The 21,533-nt window shown below is 42.4% G+C and overlaps 1 protein-coding gene across 17 annotated transcripts in view; it reads right to left on the bottom strand.

Moving 5' to 3' along the window:
* The window catches only part of KIAA1217 (KIAA1217 ortholog), a 591,389-nt gene that overhangs the window by 49,894 nt on the left and 519,962 nt on the right, over positions 1-21,533 (bottom strand). For all 17 annotated transcript variants that reach the window (XR_010090786.1, XR_010090787.1, XM_063452543.1 and 14 more), the window contains one exon: positions 2,349-3,178. Coding sequence is in view for 15 of the 17 variants with exons in the window: in XM_063452543.1 (XP_063308613.1) it covers positions 2,349-3,178 (830 nt within the window). In the remaining 2 variants the exon portion in view is untranslated. The remainder of the gene's footprint in view (positions 1-2,348; positions 3,179-21,533) is intronic.

Below are 21,533 nucleotides of genomic sequence, written 5' to 3'. Positions count from 1 at the left end.
GAGAGCCGCGGGGTCATAGTGCGGCTCTCGCGAGACTTACAGTGTGAGCTGACAGAAGAGCTGCACGGACCAGCGCGGAGGAGAAGGGAGCTGACAGGAGCTGCAGGAGAGGTAAGCGCTCTCTGCCAGCCCCCCTCACCACCCACTGAACTGCCAATACCACTGGACCACCACTGGATCAAGCAGGGAGGGGGGGATGAAAAAAAAAAAATAATAATAATAATAATAATAATAATAAAATAATAATTCAAATAATAATAAAAATAAATAAATAATAATATAACAAAAAATAATAATAATAATAATAAAAAAAATATTAAAAATGCCCACCCCCCCACCAAGGCTCTGCATCACACACACTGCACTCATACACACACACATTGCATTCACACACACACACAGCACTCCTACACACACACACTGCACTCATACACACACACTGCATTAATACACACTGCACACACTGCACTCATACACACACACTGCACTCATACACACACACTGCATTCATACATACACACTGCACTCATACACACACTGCACTCACACACACACTGCAGTCATACACTCACTGCACTCATACACTCACTGCACTCATACACACTGCAGTCATACACTCACTGCACTCATACACACTGCACTCATACACACTGCACTCATACACACTGCACTCATACACACACACACACACTGCATTCATACACACACTGTACTCATACACACACTGCACTCACTCATACACACTGCACTCATACACACAAACTGCATTCATACATACACACTGCACTCATACACACACTGCAGTCATACACACACTGCAGGCATACACACACACTGCACTCATACACACTGCATTCAAACACACACTGCACTCATACACACACTGCACTCATACACACACACTGCATTCATACATACACACTGCACTCATACACACACACACTGCACTCATACACACACACTGCACTCATATACACACACTGCATTCATATACACACACACTGCATTCATTATTTACACACACTGTAAATAAATATTCAATTAATATAATTTTTTTAGGATCTAATTTTATTTAGAAATTTACCAGTAGCTGCTGCATTTCCCACCCTAGTCTTATACTAGAGTTAATACGTTTTCCCAGTTTTTTTGGGTAAAATTAGGGGCCTCCGCTTATATTCGGGTCGGCTTATACTATAGGTATAATTACCTAGGAGGTCTAGCCAGCATTTAAAGGGTTATTCTAACTGTCAGCTAAAGTTTTATGTCCTTAAGCGGCAAGCTCTGTGTCTGTGTGTAAGTTCCACTTTCGTTTCTCTGTGAAGTACTATCATAAATCATTGTCTTGACAATTACGACTGTTTTAGCTATTGGGAGATGTTTTTACATTACCATATTGTATTGCATACTATGTTATACTGAATATTCATTGATTATTATCAAGCATGTTACATATTATTATTATTATTTAATGTCACAATAAATTGTATCTATTTTTATAACAAATTGTGATTTTATTTATATGGAATACATTTCACTTACACGATAACGATCTTTGGGATCTGAGAATTGAAATAGTGGGCAATTCTCAACTGTTTACTATTATTATCCCATAAATATCCCCACATGATAACAAAAAGAGAACATCATTTATTTGCCTAATAAAACTCACCACGATATGTTTGCATACAACATAATAATATTATTTAAATAGAGATTACGATTTATATAAATATTTTTTTTTTTACTTTGACCTTTACTAGGTGGATACAGGTGTCTCCATGAACGCACACTGAGCAGACTAACGAAAGTTTTATTTAAATTTATGTTTTAAAAAGATATATTTGCTGGGGATTTCTCCAGGGTAATGTATGGCATAAAGCTTAAGGTCTACCTGAAGCTGACCTTGCAGCCACACACTTTGTTGATGACAGCTTAACTTTAACTAGCCCATTATTTCAGAAATTTAATATAAGCAAAGTCACGGGCTGTGCTCTTTAAATGATGTGTTAAATACTGCAGTCATGTGACCTCAGAGCACATGAGCTGTCAGTGATGTCTCTTACACCTTGTTACAGAAGACAGCAGGAAGAAAATGAGACAGGATGTAAAACAAGAGCCTATGATTAAAATGACCTTGGTAGTTTTTTTTATTTATTTTTTATTTTTTTTAGCACTGGAAGGGTATGCCAGTAAAGTAAAAGCAAAACTATTGTCTAAAAATTAAGAATGTTCACCAGACATTAAAGACAACAGATCAGGGCACAATATTTTTTTAAAATTAAATAAAATGTAAAATAATGTCAAATAATGTTAAATATATATATATTTTACAGAAATCAATGACCTACCTTGTATAGGGGTCTTTAGGTGGTGCTCCACTTCCATATCCAGCAAATGTTTTGTCCGTTGGTGATGGAATTACATCAGCTATTCCCATTATTCCACCGGTATTGCGCATTTTAGCTTCTACAAACACGCCGGTCCCTTGATCCTTTTTAAAGGACTGACGGAGCGGAGATGATCTATCTGACTGTATGGCATGGGGAACAACATGGGCATTGTGCGGATGAATTTCCATCATCCTAATATCTGTCACTCTGTGAGGAGAGGCTGGAGGAGTTTTAGATCCAAAGGTTGGCAAATGACTTTCTGAATGTTTGCGAGACTTTTGTCTGTACACCGCTTGTTCCATCATCTCCATCTGCATAGAAGAGTTTGAGTAAGTGCTTGCAGATCTCATTGCCCCCCTGTGATATGCAATAACATGATCTGGGATGTCAGATGGGTGCCCACCATGAGATGATGCTATGCTCATCCGTCCCTCTTGATATAAGTAAGGGTCTGCATACATGCTGTCATTTCGTATTAGCTGTAAATTTTTGTTGCCCAAATCTTCATCTGGTTTTACATCCCTTCTTTCCAAGATGGCACTTGGACTTGGGGATATGGATCTAGACACCGGCAAACTTGGAACCCTCTCCCTTTGCATTGTTGGGTTGTTCTGCCCTGAAGTTGGACGCCCTCCACCATATGGAATCCTGGATGGAGACGGAGGCATGGAGTGGGGAATGGGAGTAGCCGGTGGTGATATTGGGCCTGCATGAGAAGGATAGGTCGCAGAACCAGGTCGATGAACTGGTGGACCTTCTCGAAACGAATAAGAAATATCTCTTTGCATCTAGAGGAAACAACAACAAAAATTCACTCAGTATCAATATTTACGCAACAGATTAAATAGAGTTTAAAATTTGCAGAGGATCATTAAGCTAATAACAAGTCCATACTTTAAAACCAATAACCCAAATAAAATATGCTAGTGTTTCTGTAATCTTTTGAAAGATAAAACAAGATATATTTGGATGTTCGAATTCTTCTGCGAAAAGAAAAGTTTAATATATTCTACAGCAAATTTAAAAACCATCAACAAACAAATCTCTCAAATTCACGCGCCATGCAATCCCTTGGGATTTATTAAACTAATACTACATTCTAGAAGCAAAGCCATTTATTTCAAGGAAAGACACGCGTCGGCTCTAAGAACAGTGCAATTCAACTTTAGGGACTTTATAAAATGCCACATTTAAATATTTTTTCCTTTCAAACCTCTTTATCATCTGCCACATTTTTCAGCATCTTATGACACAACAATAAAAATATGGAAAATTGTTTTATCTGTTTTAATGATGTTGGAAAAGAATATACAGGAGAAGGCTAGAAAAGTTACATTTTGTCCCTCTTTACCCCAAGTGTATAAAGTAAATACAGAGTGGGAAGTAAATAAAAGTTAGAGAAGACAACACAGGATGTTAAAAATTTAAAAACTTAGTATAGAAACTTGTTTGGGTATTTGTGATCAACTGTGATAATCGGTGATGTAGTCAATCAGGTGTTTTTTAATACTCATTAGTAACAGGTAACCTGCAACAAATCACTGTTGCTACACAGAATTCCACAAAGTGTAAACTGAGTCAGTGTGTGACCTTCAGACAGTGGTGACCTTCAAATAAAAACAAAGCCAGCATTTCTCAGAAATGTTTTTACTTGTGGTTTGCTTTTCGAAAATCTTATGCCTTAGAAGAGTAAATGAATGGTAAATCCGTGCAGAGAAATATTTAATAGATAGCACATATTAATATTATAAATAATACACACTGCAATGTTACAGAAACCAAGGTTGGCTAAACTTTTACCCCAACACCCCAATGCATTCTTTAATAGCATGGATCACAGTGCAGTTCCTTCCATGTCGATCTAATGCAGGAAATAGATATTTGTACAGGTCTATTATAAAGAACAGTGTACAGTTTGGAACTTGCAGGAGAGCATCTAGCAATGGGAACCGTTTAAATTTGCCACCATATTCCAGGGGCAGACTTTCTACTTTTCAGTAAGCCTGTTTGGTCAGGTCCTATTCACCCGTTGGTTCGGTTTTTGTTTGGTTTGTCATTTACTTTGCTTTTTTTAATTTCCTCTTTAAATATTGTAAAGCACCGCAGAATACTTTGGCATTACATTATATACATACCAATAAAACATGATTAAGAGCACATAGAACTGCACTCCTAATTCTACTCATTAACCTGTTCATCACAGAAAATGTGCCGATGTATTTACATAATGGTATTTTTTTTTAATGATTAAGTATTAGTTTAGAATGTTAAGACATATTCTGCGCAAGTTTATACATTATAGCACAGGCATTCTACATATTGGTTTTCCTAAGGGTGTTGACGTTGAAAGCACATCACGGTGTCTTGCACTACACGTGTTAAGAGAAGTAGAGTTTTGCTGAACATGAGACTTTTAGAAATACAATATTTTAATGAATATTCAGGGATTAATGGGATATGCACAGATCGTCTGGAGAAACAGTCCTGGATAGCAGATAGATATATTTCTGATTTTCTTCACAATGCGATACAAAGGAAGGACCAAGTCCAGCTATAAGTGCCGGTATTATTTAATGCTTTTACACAATTCAGCTTGGCTCAGTTTGGACCAGGCTCTTACAAGATCCTAGAGGACGTGGTCAGCTTCAGGTAAGTATTAAAATGTTGTGCTACCAATTCCAGCAGTATTTATGAATTATATCATATATTTATCCAAATTGTGCTTCATAATCCGTGCCGAACATTATGCATGGTATAACTTCAAAAACTAATGTGCCACTATGCCATAATTTGCCTTAAATAAACCCTTTAATGGAATTACTTTGTTTTTTTCTCTCCACACTTCAACCTACAGAAATCAGTCTGGCAACATTTTAACTATAATCAATTTATTGGTGAAATATGCCCAGACCTAGTACTGAAGGAGTTAAAAGTTCTATAAGCAGGATTTTTTTTGTTTGTTTGTTTTTTAATTAAAACCTGGGGGTTTGTGCTTTAAACGCTCTGATAAATCAGCTATTTTTGTCTCTGTTTTTCAATTCACTACAATGTGCAGCTTAGCAAATAAACCCCATGAGTGCAATTTAAATTTCTGGTATAACACTTTATTTCCTTTCTAACCAAATGTAAATGTCATTTAACAATAAGAATAGGACAAAAAAAAAAAAAGAAAAAAAAAAAAAAAAAGAAAAATGCACAACCACAAATCAGCCAGTAAACCTGCAAAGACAATCATGCAAAATTATACGGAAGAATTTGTGGCATTTCGGCAGTAAAGTGGAGCTGTGATGTAATTCCAGTAAAATACAAGTTTAGCAGGCTAAGATTGCCACAAGGCATATGTATGTATATGTGTTTGTAGTATCAGTTGGTTAATTACACGTAGCTAAGATACTGTCATCACTGTACTGACCAGGTGCAGGAATGTAAGAACTGGAATTACGCGTCCCTCTCCTTTGTATCAGATGAGCCACGTGGTTAGACCGGATGGATGAGTTTAGACTCTATTCATTAAATAGGTTAAGGGTATGTGTGGGTGTAGTTAATTGTGGGAGGAGCTACAGTGCTATATAAGGAATGTACTCTATGTATTCAGTACTCAGACTTTGCTGTATTTTGGTGACGCTAGTCCCTCTGAGTCCCGATCGGTGATCCAATAAAGAATCTCTTCCTTCCTGAAGAAACCTGTGTCCATCTCTCTGTGCTTGGCTTCCGTCAGTTTCTCCGGTATCATTTGGTGCATTGGCCGGGAAGCTCATCGTTCAACGGTAGCTGAGAGGCAGAGGCGTGAGACGGTCTATCTTTGCCCACGTTCTCTACGGCTGCACCCCTGAACTTCTGCGTGGACCTCCCTTCGTCTCGGCGCCACTGGTCTGTTGTCCAGGAGATCATCGGCCTCTACGTGAGAAGTGCTGGGGTGTCCCCGTCGATGAGTGTGAACTCAGGTTCAGGAACGAGGAGGTAAGATAACTGCTGTTTTAGACGGCAGGACCCGCTAGGGGTATACCGATTGTGCGGTAGGCCCAAAGGGGTTTTTGAATCTGTATCTGCCCCCTCTGTCGGAGGGAAGGAGCGAAGGCGCACCGCTCGATCGAACGCTCTTTAGTCAGACCGTTTGATTTGGTTAGTCAGGCGGGGTCCTGGTGTAAGATAGCCCTAGCCGGACACCGGTGTCTTGTCTAGACTAGCGTTCTAGGGTGTATATTACGTTCGCTAGGTCGGAGGGACCGGGAGACTAAGCGGCGCCTGTGTAAATTCGGTTCGCTAGTTCTCATCCTATCTGGGCTAAGTGGGAAGGCGTGTAAATTTGGAACCCACTAGACTTTTGATAGTACGACTAAGAGGCGCCTGTGTAAATTCGGATCTCTAGCTCGTGGTATAGTGCGACTAAGAGGCGCCTGTGTAAATTCGGATCTCTAGCTCGCTATGTATATGTGGTGATTGGGCAGTGTGGCTAACCAAAACGGGTGTATATAGTTTTAGGTAGTCCATTCAAGGTACTGGCCAATAGTTTAGTTGGGAATTGTAAATGTGTTAACGATTGTTTTAGTAAAGTGTATATCTTGTTAGATAGCGCGAGCTCAGCCGTCTAGCGAGAGTGTTAATAGTGTGTTGCTGTATTATAGTGCACGGTACCATAACCCTGTATATTTACTGACATTGTATAATAAGTACTAATCATTGTCGTCCATTGCATGTTTTAACACCATAACCACTAATAATTGTATTGTGACCTTAACTTGTGCTTTGACCTATGCTAACCGTACTGTAACCGCTATTTGTAAAAGACGATGTTACTGGGTGTGTTATAGACGGGTAATTCGTATATAGAGAATTATAGCGTGGGTGACTGTGTAGTTACGCCAAAGGGCATAATATTGATTATATAGTGACTGGTGTAGCAGCTGTGTGTGTACGGGAATTCCCTGAGTGTTTATTGTTATGGTGTACGTTTCACTTGGTAACCATACCACGTGGTGCTGTTGCCAGAGGAAACGGGTGTGACTGTTGAATAGTACGCGTGTATAGTAATCGTTGTCGACGACGTTCCACTGTTAAATATGGGCGCGTCGCAGTCAACGATTCCGGATCCCTTAGGATGTATGGTTAAGAATTTTAAAAAGGGATTCAAAGTTTGTGATTTTGGGGTTAAGATGTCCCCTGTACGTTTGGTCACTTTGTGCACTAGGGAGTGGCCTACTTTGGTTGCGGCATGGCCGCCACGTGGCAGTTTGGATCCAACTCTGGTACAGCGCTTACACGTGGCTGTATCAGGTAGGCCTGAACTTTACGGCCAGTTTCCTTATATTGATTGTTGGAGACAGGCCGTAAATGACTCGCCAAAATGGCTCCGGACATGCCACGAGGAACAGTGTCGCCTCATGGTAGCTAGGACTTGTTCGTCCACTAGGGCTGGTGTTAGGCCCATTTTGGACACGCCCCCTGAGTCCGAGATCCCTTTGCCGCCCCCTTACTTTCCGGTAAGAGGAAGTGACGCAAATACAGGAAGTCCTGTAACCCTTCCCTCATTACCCTCATCCACTTCCGCTTCCTCCTCCAGTACAGGATCCACCCCCCCTCGTACTAAATCTCCCCTTCCGGAACCAGAACCCACCCCCATTAGAAACGAATATCCTGATTTGGCGCCACTTCAGACTTCCGGTCAAGCTTCATCTAGCTCGGCCCGAAGTGTTCTATTCACTACCTTTTCCCAAAACCAACCTCCCACATCCCCATACCCTATATCTCCCCGACCGGAACCCATGACTGACGCTTCCCTACGTAGCCCCATCCAAACCCGACAGTTGACTGGTGCCCAACAATTAAAGCACTATCAGATGCCTCTTCGCTTAAATCCCGGGTCAGCTTATATCGATGCCGCAGGTCAAATGGCACACGCTGACCCTGTCTTCGTATATGTCCCTTTCACCACTACCGACCTTTTAAACTGGAAGACCCATAATTCCTCGTATACTGAGAAACCACAAGCCATGACTGATCTGTTCACCTCAATAGTACAGACACATAATCCGACATGGGCTGATTGCCAGCAGTTATTAATGACTTTATTTAACAATGAGGAAAGGACAAGAATAAATCAAGCAGCCATTAAAGCATTAGAGGATAGAGCCCGTGCTTTGAACCAAGCTAATCCAGCAGCATGGGCCGCAACACATTATCCCAACACTGATCCCAATTGGAACGTAAATGGTGCTGATATGGTTCAACTCAGAGCCTATAGAGACGCTATAATTGCTGGCATGAAAGCCGGAGGAAAGAAAGCCATTAACATGTCGAAGACAGTTGAGGTGATCCAGAAAAGCGATGAAGCGCCCAGTGTCTTTTATGACCGATTATTGGAGGCGTACCGCTTGTACACCCCCTTTAATCCGGAAGACGCAGACAATTCCCGAATGGTTAACTCCGCCTTTGTCAGCCAAGCTTACGGAGATATTAAGCGCAAGCTACAAAAGTTAGAAGGGTTTGCAGGTATGTCAATCTCCCAACTAATGGAGGTAGCTAATAAGGTCTATATGAATAGGGAAACAGAAAGCAAGAAAGAGGAGGAGCGCAAGATGCGTAAAAAGGCTGATATGCTAGCGGTAGCGATCGCAGGCGTAGATAAACGGGGCCCAGATAGAGGCAATAATAGATGGAGTAGGGAGCCTTTGAGTAGGGATCAGTGTGCGTATTGCAAGGAAGAAGGGCATTGGAGGAACGAATGTCCGCAAAGAGAGCAGTACGAGAGAGACCAACCCAGGGCAGGCTACGGAAACTTTAGAGGCAGAGCGAGAGGTAGAGGAGGTCCCGGAGGGAGTAATGGTTATAGAAGGAGTAATGGGAACAGAGGAAGTGTTAGGGAAGACAGGTATATTCCAGCAGCGCAAAGGTCTCGCGATAGAGAAGGTAGGGACTTTGTAGGATTGGCTGACACGGTCATGGAGGACTATTGATACCGACCGGGCTCCATCCCCCTTGGTCGAGCGGAGCCTATGGTCGATGTATCAATAGGGGGGAAAAGGAGTGCGTTCATGATCGACACTGGTGCTGAACATTCAGTGGTGACTAATCTAGTTGCTCCTCCATCTGGAAGGACTATTACTGTGATAGGAGCAACTGGAAGAAGTGCTGAAAGACCGGTTCTTAAAAGTCGACTCTGTACATTGGGAGGCCACGTAGTAAAACACCAATTCCTTTATATGCCTGAATGTCCAGTCCAATTGCTGGGACGTGATATGCTATCCAAATTACAAGCGCAGATTACGTTCCTACCAGATGGAACAACATCTTTAAAGTTTAATGGACCTTCAGGTATTATGACTTTATCCGTACCAAAGGAAGAAGAGTGGCGACTTTATACAGTGTTGACTAGCCAAAACCCTAGGAGTGATGAGACATTGTTTAACATACCAGGAGTTTGGGCAGAGAACAACCCACCAGGACTGGCCCGCAATATTCCACCAATAAAAATTGAACTGAAACATGGGGTTTATCCAGTGAGCCTAAGACAATATCACATTCCGCAGAAGGCTAAGAAGAACATCCAATCCTATCTGGATAAGTTCATACGGTATGGTATCCTAAAATTCTGTACTTCCCCCTGGAACACCCCATTGCTGCCTGTTCAAAAGCCCGGCACAGATGAGTATCGACCTGTGCAGGACTTAAGAGCAGTCAATGATGCGGTTGTTAGCATACATCCAGTTGTACCCAATCCATATAACCTGCTTGCTTTAATTCCGGGCGGGGCTACTTACTTCACAGTCTTAGATCTCAAAGATGCCTTCTTTTGCCTCCGAATTGCCGCAGAAAGTCAATGTATTTTCGCTTTCCAATGGGAGAACGCTGTAACGGGCTCAAAACGCCAAATGACTTGGACAAGACTGCCCCAAGGGTTTAAAAATTCACCTACCCTATTTGGTTCAGCCCTAAGTCAAGATCTATTGGATTTCGAGTCCATCCCAGGAGAGTGTGTATTGTTACAATATGTAGATGACTTGTTGATAGCAGCAGTTACAAAAGAAATCTGTCAGCAAGCAACGCACGATCTACTACACATTCTCTGGAAGGCAGGATACAAGGTGTCTAGAAAGAAGGCTCAGTTGTGTTTGCCAACTGTCAAGTATCTAGGATTCCATATCTCTGAAGGTCAAAGAATTATGGGGCCAGAGAGAAAAGAAGCTGTCTGCCAAATACCAATACCCAAGAATAGAAGACAAGTGCGAGAATTCTTGGGGGCAGCAGGCTTCTGTAGGATATGGATTCCCAGTTATGCGATACTAGCAAAACCTCTGTACGCAGCTATCAAAGGTACAGAGCACGACCCCTTCCTATGGACCCAAGAACAGCAAACGGCATTTGAAGATGTGAAGAAGGCTTTGATGAGTGCCCCAGCATTAGGTCTACCTGATCACACACGACCATTCTACCTGTATGTACACGAGCAAAGAAGAATGGCTGTGGGAGTATTGACACAGTACTTGGGATCATGGCAAAGACCTGTTGCCTACATGTCTAAACAATTGGATGCAGTGGCCAGCGGACTTCCACCTTGTCTAAGAGCCGTAGCTGCAGCCGCCCTGCTAGTAGCTGAAGCCGATAAACTCACTCTGGGTCAAGAACTTTATGTACGAGTCCCACATGCAGTACAGACGTTGTTGGATTACAAAGGAAATCATTGGTTTAGTAATAGCCGTATGACCAAGTATCAAGCAATGTTGTGTGAAAACCCAAGAGTGCATTTAGAGACTGTAAACACCTTAAATCCAGCTACCCTTTTGCCACAACCTACTGAAAGTCAACATGATTGTTTGGAAGTAATGGATGAAGTATTCTCAAGTAGACCAGATCTTCGTGATTTTCCCATCCAGAACCCCGATGTTCAATATTACACCGACGGCAGTAGTTATGTGAAAGAAGGGATCCGCTATGCAGGATATGCAGTGACAACAATAGACAAGGTGATAGAAGCTCGGCCACTGGCGAAAGGAACATCAGCACAAAAGGCAGAATTAATAGCACTAACACGAGCGTTACAATTGGCTGAAGGTTTAAGAGTAAATATCTATACGGACTCTAAGTATGCGTTTTTAACCACTCATGCCCACGGAGCTTTGTATAAAGAAAGAGGACTACTGAATTCAGAAGGCAAAGAAATCAAGTACGCAGCTGAAATCCTACAACTATTGGAAGCAGTGTGGGAGCCGAAAGAAGTCGGTATCATACATTGTCGAGCGCATCTGAGAGGAGATGGTGATGTAACCAAGGGAAATCGGATGGCAGATAGTGCAGCTAAGCGTGCTGCTGAATCAGGAAGACAGGAGTATGTAGGGCATATAGCTGCTCTTATACCAACTCCACTGTCCCAATGGACTCCAGTTTATACAGCTCAAGAAGAGGAGTGGTTAAAGACTGAACCGGGAAAGTATCTGGAGAACAAGTGGTATCAGCTAGAAGATGGAAGAATAGTTATACCAGCATCGCTAGCGGTAGAAATTGTCCAAAATTATCACAACGGGACACATTCTGGGAGAGACAGTACTGAAGAATCTCTTAGAAAACATTTCTACATACCAAGATTGTCCAACTTGACTCAGGCCATTGTACGCAGATGTGTAACGTGTGCTAAGAATAATGCAAGACAAGGACCAGTAAAGCCACCAGGAGTTCAGTTTATGGGGGGACTCCCCATGTCCGATCTACAAATAGACTTTACAGTGATGCCTAAATCGGGTGGACATCGTTACCTGCTGGTAATTGTGTGCACCTATTCAGGCTGGGTAGAAGCATGTCCTACTCGTACAGAGAAAGCAGGAGAAGTTGTGAGATTCCTGCTACGAGAAATAATACCCCGATATGGACTACCCTGTTCTATAGGATCGGACAATGGTCCAGCTTTTGTTCACCAGTGCCTACAACAACTGACTCATATGCTTGGTATAAAGTGGAGGCTTCATACTGCATATAGACCCCAGAGTTCTGGTAAGGTAGAGAGAATGAATAGAACTATAAAGAACCAGTTGGCTAAAATGTGTCAGGAAACCCAACTTAAGTGGAACGTTCTCTTACCCATAGCTTTATTGCGAATCCGCAGTACCCCTACCAGAAGGATGGGCCTCTCTCCTTTTGAAATCATGTATGGGCGACCACCTCCCGTACTTGGTAACTTAAGGGGGGACTTGAGTCAGTTGGGAGAAGGAATTACCCGGCAGCAGGTTGTAGAGTTGGGTAAGACTATGGAGGAGGTACAGAAATGGGTACAAGATAGATTACCTGTGAATATTTATCCCCCTGTTCATAGTTATCATCCAGGAGACCAAGTGTGGATTAAAGAGTGGAATACTGTACCGTTAGGGCCCAAGTGGAGAGGTCCTTATGTTGTTCTCTTGTCTACCCCTACAGCAATAAAAGTAGCAGAAGTGACTCCGTGGATACATCACTCCAGGGTTAAACCAGCAGCAGTCGATTCTTGGCAAGTTACAGCAGATCCAGAGAATCCCTGCAAGATCCGGTTAAAACGCACTACTCAGTCGGAGTAACGAGGAATTATTGTGGATTACAAATTTTATTGTTACAGGTGTGAGTGAGAAGGCCATAATAAAGCCTGTCCGCTTACCATCACATAGTGTATAAGCCAGGAAAGTCTCGAAGGGACACCTGTGAAGATGAGCAGAACTCCATTCCCTGCAGCCCCTCACATCCTGGAAGCTGAGGCGCCATCGCACGGACGAAGACTGAGGATGACGGCGAAAGATGTGCTTTTGATAGTGTTTATTTATATGTGTTTTTATATTCAGGAAGGTAGAGGTACCGACACTCCTAGCTGTGAGGTATGCATTAAGACTACGAGAACAGGTAACCATATTTCCCAAACCCTAATTTGGCATTCACAATACGAGTGTAAAGGAGATGTATCGAGATGTAGATACTTAAATATAGATTATAGTGTGTGCCATTTAGGAGTAGGAGAACCTAAGTGCTTCAGTCCGGAGTATCAACCTCGTACAATTTGGTTGACTCTCAGGAATGGAGATCCTCAGGGGACCCTAATTAATAAAACGGTGTTAGAATCCGTACATTCTTCGGGTGTTCTGCTATTTGATGCGTGTAAAGCGATATCGAGTGGTAGAAAGCCGTGGAATGTATGTGGGGATCTTAGATGGGAGAGGACGTATGGGTCTAACGATAAATATATTTGTCCCAGTAGCAAAAATAAATATGTAAGTCCTAGATGCCCAAATAGAGATTATAACTTTTGCCCATATTGGTCTTGTGTGGGGTGGGCAACTTGGGGACAGACAGTAGACAAAGACATGATAGTGACTAAGTTGCCGACTAGCCCTTATTGTAAGTCTATGGAATGCAACCCAGTCCATATACTCATTAATAACCCCGACAAGTTCTTAGATAAGTATGGAAATTTATTTGGGTTTCAAATATACGGGACGGGTTTAGATCCTGGGACATTATTGTTTATAGGAATAGAGACTGATACGGTATCCTCCCAGACTCATCAAGTATACCATTCCTTTTACGAAGAGATGAGTATAGATAATAAGATCCCCCATAATGCTAAAAACCTGTTCATTGATCTAGCTGAAAGTATTGCCGGTAGTCTTAATGTTACCAACTGCTATGTGTGTGGAGGTACTAACATGGGAGACCAATGGCCTTGGGAAGCAAAGGAGGTAATGTCCGGTTCTGAGGCAGTTGACCAATTAATATCTTCACAAGCCGATTATCAGATGAGTGTTAGAGGTAAATCTGAGTGGAGATTAAAGACCTCCATCATAGGTTATGTTTGCATAGCAAGGAAAGGAATGATGTATAATACTTCTGTAGGAGAATTAACTTGTCTAGGGCAAAAAGCTTATGATGATGATACAAAGAATACAACTTGGTGGTCGGCTTCAAATGTCTCAGAACCATCTAACCCGTTTGCTAGATATGCCAATTTAAAGGATGTGTGGTTTGATCTATCCATCACATCTACTTGGAGAGCCCCAGCAAATTTGTACTGGATCTGTGGTAAGAAAGCCTATTCGGAGCTGCCACAGGACTGGGAAGGGGCATGTGTGTTGGGTATGCTCAAACCATCCTTCTTCTTGTTACCGATTGAAACAGGTGAGACTTTAGGTGTTAAAGTGTATGATGTGAATCATAGGAAGAAAAGGGGACCCATAGAGATAGGCGCCTGGGAAGATGATGAATGGCCTCCCCAGCGTATCATAGATTATTATGGGCCAGCCACGTGGGCTGAGGATGGTACCTTTGGTTATAGAACCCCTATTTATATGCTCAACCGTATTATAAGATTACAGGCGGTGGTTGAGATTATCACAAATGAGACATCACAAGCGCTCAATCTTCTAGCGAAGCATAACACCAGGATGAGGACAGCAGTCTACCAAAATAGATTAGCCTTGGATTACCTTTTGGCAGTAGAGGGAGGTGTATGTGGGAAGTTTAACCTAAGTAATTGCTGTCTTCAAATAGATGACGAAGGGCAAGCAATAGCTGAGCTTACTAGCCATATGGTTAAACTAGCGCATGTGCCTACTCAGGTATGGAAAGGGTACAATCCAAGTAGTTGGTTTGGTAGCTGGTATGAGTGGTTTGGAGGGCTTAAGGCAGTGGTAGGTGGAGTCCTACTAATTTTAATGTTGTGTCTACTCCTGCCGTGTCTTATACCCTTAGTAGTTAGGTCTGTGCAAAGCCTGATAGGAACTATAGCAGAGAGGAAGGCTGCTGCATAGATAATGGCCATATATAAGTATAAGGCTTTAGATCAGGGAGAAACTATGCAGGAAGATGAGTGTTGAAAAGATTCACATCATAAGAAAAGTCTGGTCTGGTTCATGGTAACCTGAGGTATATGCAAACCAAGGTTAAGTGATGCCTCAAGTAATTGTGAAATATCAGAGGCATCAAAGGGGGGAATGTGATGTAATTCCAGTAAAATACAAGTTTAGCAGGCTAAGATTGCCACAAGGCATATGTATGTATATGTGTTTGTAGTATCAGTTGGTTAATTACACGTAGCTAAGATACTGTCATCACTGTACTGACCAGGTGCAGGAATGTAAGAACTGGAATTACGCGTCCCTCTCCTTTGTATCAGATGAGCCACGTGGTTAGACCGGATGGATGAGTTTAGACTCTATTCATTAAATAGGTTAAGGGTATGTGTGGGTGTAGTTAATTGTGGGAGGAGCTACAGTGCTATATAAGGAATGTACTCTATGTATTCAGTACTCAGACTTTGCTGTATTTTGGTGACGCTAGTCCCTCTGAGTCCCGATCGGTGATCCAATAAAGAATCTCTTCCTTCCTGAAGAAACCTGTGTCCATCTCTCTGTGCTTGGCTTCCGTCAGTTTCTCCGGTATCAGAGCCTCACAATTAACTGCATGCTCACTCTTCACTAAAAGAAATTCTAGCTACTTTTGCGGTTAGATCATGTTTCTCACTTTAAATTCCTTTCACATGAAGTGGAGTATTTTATATCATATATATAGTAATTTCTTTAATGTATTCCAGCTTGATATGTAGAATATAGGCCATATATTTAGACATTTTAAGAAGACACCAGAATGTCAGGTGTACAATAAATCGTTTACTTTGTAGAGCACTCATGGATGCAGAAAGGAAAAAAAACATGTTGTTCTAGGTGCTAAATAGCATAATAATGAGAAGGAATGGCGTAAAGATCAGGCGCAAATGGACTGGCTACTTTATGCTTCAAGGGCAAACAAAGACATCAGCACATTGTTCCACTGCAATCCTCTTCCCCATTTGCCCGCCACCCTCCCTGGAGGAAGATCTAGGGTTTCCGACGATTATCAAAGTTGCGTTTGTGCTTTTGGTTGTAAATATGAATAATTTGGTTCTTTTGCACTCTAAGTAGAGGATATATTAGGAGCAACCTGTAAATAAACATTGGGTATGACAGAAATGCACCCATCCACAGGGAGCTAAATATTTTTGGAGTAACATCACTATATGCTAATGGAAGATGATTCAGACATGGAATCTATATGAGGAAATATTTTCTCCCAGTTTGACTTTCACCTTCTGATCATTGCATGAGAGTCTTGCGGTAAAATTAGGTCGAACATTTTATTTGTTTCTTTTTAAAGACAGAATGTCACAAGATGTGCCAAGTGGTTGAAGTTCTAAACTGAGATGGGGGTATAGAATTCTCTAAATCATGCAAAAGGGCATCCAGTCTCTCTGAACTGTTATTTTTTATTATTATTATGCTGCATTATTTTACTTTGTGTCTCTTTCTTCTTTAAGAGTTAATTGATGTTGAAATTAATTCATTTAGAATGTCCGATAATAAAATTACCAAGTTACATTGAAATACTTCATATTCTTCAGTATGGGAAATGAAATCGAACTGCTTTGCTTAGTTTACAAGTCTTCTTCCTGTAACATGCAAATACCACATACAAACAGTGCTGCCCTTCAATGTTATGTATCCAGGAAAATTTGGCGAAGTATAAATGTCACGTTATCAACATGCCTGCAGAGGGGGCTATGGATTTGAACAATGCAAGATAAATGTTTTTCTAACAACTTGTGACAATTTAAAAAGCGTATCCAAAAATATAGTCCATAGTCTGGATACGGCACCCAGAGAGTCTAGGTAACATAACCACTACATCGAGCTGTAATGGTTGTATTGAGTTTAGCAGTAGAGATGTCGTGAACATAAAATTTTCCGTTCGCAAACGGCGAACGCAAATTTCCGCAAATGTTCACGAACGGGCGAACCTGGCGAACCGCCATAGACTTCAATAGGCAGGCGAATTTTAAAACCCACAGGGACTCTTTCTGGCCACAATAGTGATGTAAAAGTTGTTTCAAGGGGACTAACACCTGGACTGTGGCATGCCGGAGGGGGATCCATGGCAAAACTCCCATGGAAAATTACATAGTTGATGCAGAGTCTGGTTTTAATCCATAAAGGGCATAAATCACCTAACATTCCTAAATTGTTTGGAATAACGTGCTTTAAAACATTAGGTATGATGTTGTATAGATCAGGTAGTGTAAGGGTTACACCCGCTTCACAGTGACAGACCAAACTCCCCGTTTAACGCATCGCAAACAACCCCAAACAGTCCATTTGCACAACCGCAAACTCCCCATTTGCACAAGGTTGGATACCAAGCTAGCCATGTCCCGTTCCTTGTCCTCACTGATGTCATTGTGTCAGGATCGGGTCAGGGATCCAACACGCAGAGTACAAAGAGTAGCAGATACGTATACCGGTCCTTAGAATGGCCGGACTTAACGTATAACTACAATAGAATGGTCAGAGACAAGCCGAGGTCGAGGGAACGAGAGGACAGGTAAGCGAGAGACAAGCCGGGTCAAGGATAACAGAAAGGCAGGAGAGTAAACAACAAAGCCGGGTCAGAACCAAAAGACAAGTGAATAACAAAGCACTGTGTGACTAGGCGGACTAGAACCACGACAGGGCAATGAGTGAATGAAAGAGCCACTGTTAAGTATCCTGGCTAGGGAGAGAAGACACGCCTCCGGCGAGTCCTGATTCGTCTCCCGAGATTTGAGTGACAGGACGTTCCGGGTTGGCGTCATGACGTCTACCTCCGGTCCTCCTGTTATAAAAGGAAGTGACTCCCTCGTGGCCGGCGTTAGCAAGACCGAGTGAACCGCGGGAGACCGAGGAGACATGCCGTCCGGACGGATAAACTTCTAAGTCTCTACCTCTCTCAGAGGTAGAGACTTCAGGTACCCTGACAGTACCCCCCCTCTCAGATACGCCCACCGGGCGGAAGGAGCCGGGGCGAGATGGAAAGCGGGAGTGAAATGCCCTGCGAAGACGAGGAGCATGAACATCCTCTTGTGGTACCCAACTCCTCTCCTCAGGACCATATCCCTTCCAGTCAACTAAATATTGTACTCGCCCCCGGGAGACACGAGAATCAATAATGGAGTTAACCTCATATTCCTCCTGACCCTCCACCTGAACAGGGCGCGGAGGGGCGATTGTGAAGGAGAATCTGTTACAGATTAGAGGTTTCAGCAATGACACGTGAAAGGAATTCGGGATGCGTAAAGTAGCTGGGAGAGCTAGACGATATGCCACTGGGTTAATTCGAGTCAAGATCCTGTAGGGACCAATATAACGAGGGGCGAATTTCATGGAAGGAACTTTAAGACGAATATTCCTAGTACTCAGCCACACTCTATCGCCTGGAACAAAATTCGGAGCCGCCCTTCTACGTTTGTCAGCATGTTTCTTAACCAGTACAGAATTGTGTAGAAGAATCTGTCGAGTCTGATCCCACAACTTCCTCAAATTGGCCACATGGACATCAACCGACGGCACTCCTTGGGAAGGAGAAACCGGGGGAAGAATAGATGGATGAAAGCCATAGTTCATGAAGAAGGGGCTTGAATGCGTAGAGTCACAAACGAGATTGTTGTGCGCAAACTCCGCCCAAGGAATCAAACCGACCCAATCGTCCTGGTGTTCGGAAACAAAACAACGTAAGTATTGCTCAATCTTCTGGTTGGTTCGTTCAGCCGCTCCGTTAGACTGAGGATGATAGGCGGACGAAAAATTCAATTTGATGCCTAATTGAGAACAGAACGACCTCCAAAAACGTGAAACAAATTGGGAGCCTCTATCAGAAGTGATCTCCGAAGGAATCCCATGCAAGCGAAAAATCTCTTTAGCAAAGACTTCCGCCAATTCAGGGGAAATCGGGAGTTTAGGCAAAGGTACGAAATGTGCCATCTTGGTAAACCTATCGACTACGGTGAGGATAACAGTGTGTTTTTTAGAAACAGGCAGATCCACAATAAAGTCCATTGCCACACAGGACCAAGGTTTGTCAGGAATTTCCAGAGGTTGTAGAAGGCCACAAGGAAGCGAATGCGGTAGTTTAGTTTTAGTACAGACCACACAAACCCCGATAAAATCCTTAATATCCTTCCGTAACGACGGCCACCAGAAATCCTTGGAGATCAAAGAATACGTCTTGCGAACACCCGGATGACCAGCCACCTTACTCTCGTGAAGACACTGTAAGAGCTCCAATTGGAGTTCAGGAGGGACGAAAAGTCTGGAAGCCGGAGTCAGTCTAGGTGCCAGATGCTGCAAGTTCCTTATCTGATCAAGTAGCGGAGAATGAACTTTGAGAGTAGTGTTAGCGATAATGTTACACTTGGGTACTATAGAGGACAAAACCGGCTCAGATACGGCAGCAGGTTCATATTGGCGGGATAAGGCGTCGGCTTTAGAATTCTTAGAACCTGGCCTATATGTGAGTACGTAGTTGAAGTGAGTGAGAAATATGGACCAACGAACCTGTCTAGATGATAGTCGTTTAGCCTCTCCAATATAGGATAAGTTTTTATGATCTGTCAAAATAGTAACAGGATGCAAAGTACCCTCCAATAAATGTCTCCACTCCTTCAAGGCCATTATAACCGCTAGTAGTTCCCTGTCACCAATGTCATATCTGCTTTCAGTACCAGACAATTTTTTGGAAAAGTATCCACAAGGATGTAATGGTTTATCTACACCCAACCTTTGGGACAGAACAGCACCTATACCTGTCTCAGAAGCGTCAACTTCGAGTAGGAAAGGTAGAGTAGTATCAGGGTGAACTAAAATTGGTGCGGAAGCAAACAGCTCCTTGAGTGTCTTAAAAGCCAGAAGTGCTTCAGTAGACCAATTCTTAGTCTCAGCCCCTTGTTTGGTCATATTGGTGATGGGAGCAATGATAGAGGAGTATCCCTTAATGAAACGTCTGTAGTAATTAGAGAAACCAATGAATCTCTGGATAGCCTTGAGACCCTTAGGTAAAGGCCACTCTAATATGGATTGGAGCTTCTCCGGGTCCATTTCAAACCCTTCCCCAGAAATCACATAACCAAGAAAGGTAGTTTGGGATTGGTCAAAGCTGCATTTCTCTAGTTTGCAGTATAAGCCATGCTGAAGAAGTTTGTGCAAAACCCTTCTGACTTGTCCGTGGTGAGTCTCAATATCCCTGGAATGTATAAATATATCATCAAGGTATACAATCACACAGTCATCTTGAAACTCCCTAAGAACCTCATTAATAAGGTCCTGAAATACCGCCGGGGCATTGCAGAGACCAAAAGGCATTACAGTATACTCATAGTGCCCATATCGAGTATTGAATGCAGTTTTCCACTCGTCACCGTCGTGGATTCTCACCAAATTATAAGCACCTCTAAGGTCTAACTTAGTGAAAATTTTAGAACTTTTTAATCGATCAAAAAGCTCGGTGATCAAGGGAATCGGATATACATTTCTGATGGTTATCTTGTTAAGGCCTCGGTAGTCAATGCAAGGTCTTAAAGAACCATCCTTCTTTTTAACAAAAAAGAATCCAGCCCCAGCAGGAGAGGAGGATCTTCTAATGAACCCCTTGTCTAGGTTTTCACGAATATACTCTTCTAGAACTAAGTTTTCATTCGTAGACAAAGGATATACATGACCCCTGGGGGGCATGGTACCAGAAAGTAAATTAATTTTGCAATCAAAAGGCCTATGTGGTGGTAAGGTATCAGCCTTTCTTTTGTCAAATACTGCCTTTAAATCTTGATACAAGGACGGTATCTGTACTTTGGTAGAGTCGGTAGCGTTATTAAGTGAGTTGACACTACAAAGAGGTGACACTTTCTTTAAACAATTCTCTTGACAATTCTGACCCCACGAAACTATTTCCCCTGATCTCCAATCTATAACGGGGTTATGTCTCTTAAGCCAGGAGTATCCCAGGACTATGGGAACAGAAGGGGATGAAATGAGTAGTAGGGATATTTCCTCCTTGTGTAGAATACCAGTAGTTAAGTAAAGAGGTGTGGTCTCCCGGAAAATCACAGGCTCAACTAAAGGTCTACCATCAATGGCTTCAACAGCCAAGGGTGTCTTCCTTAACTGGGATGGGATAGTGTGTTTGGTGAGAAACTTTTGGTCGATAAAACTCTCAGCAGCGCCGGAGTCTATCAATGCCATAGTCTCTAAAGTTCCCTTCTCCCAAGTTAAAGAGACCGGTAATAGGAGTCTATGTTCTTTGTAGTTATGAGTAGAGGACAAAATCGAAACACCCAAGGTCTGTCCTCTAGAGAAACTT

This window comes from Pelobates fuscus, chromosome 4 (genome assembly GCF_036172605.1).
Source record: "Pelobates fuscus isolate aPelFus1 chromosome 4, aPelFus1.pri, whole genome shotgun sequence".
NCBI lineage: Eukaryota > Metazoa > Chordata > Amphibia > Anura > Pelobatidae > Pelobates > Pelobates fuscus.
Note: the sequence above shows the minus strand (reverse complement) of the source record. Positions and strands in the feature narration are given on the sequence as shown.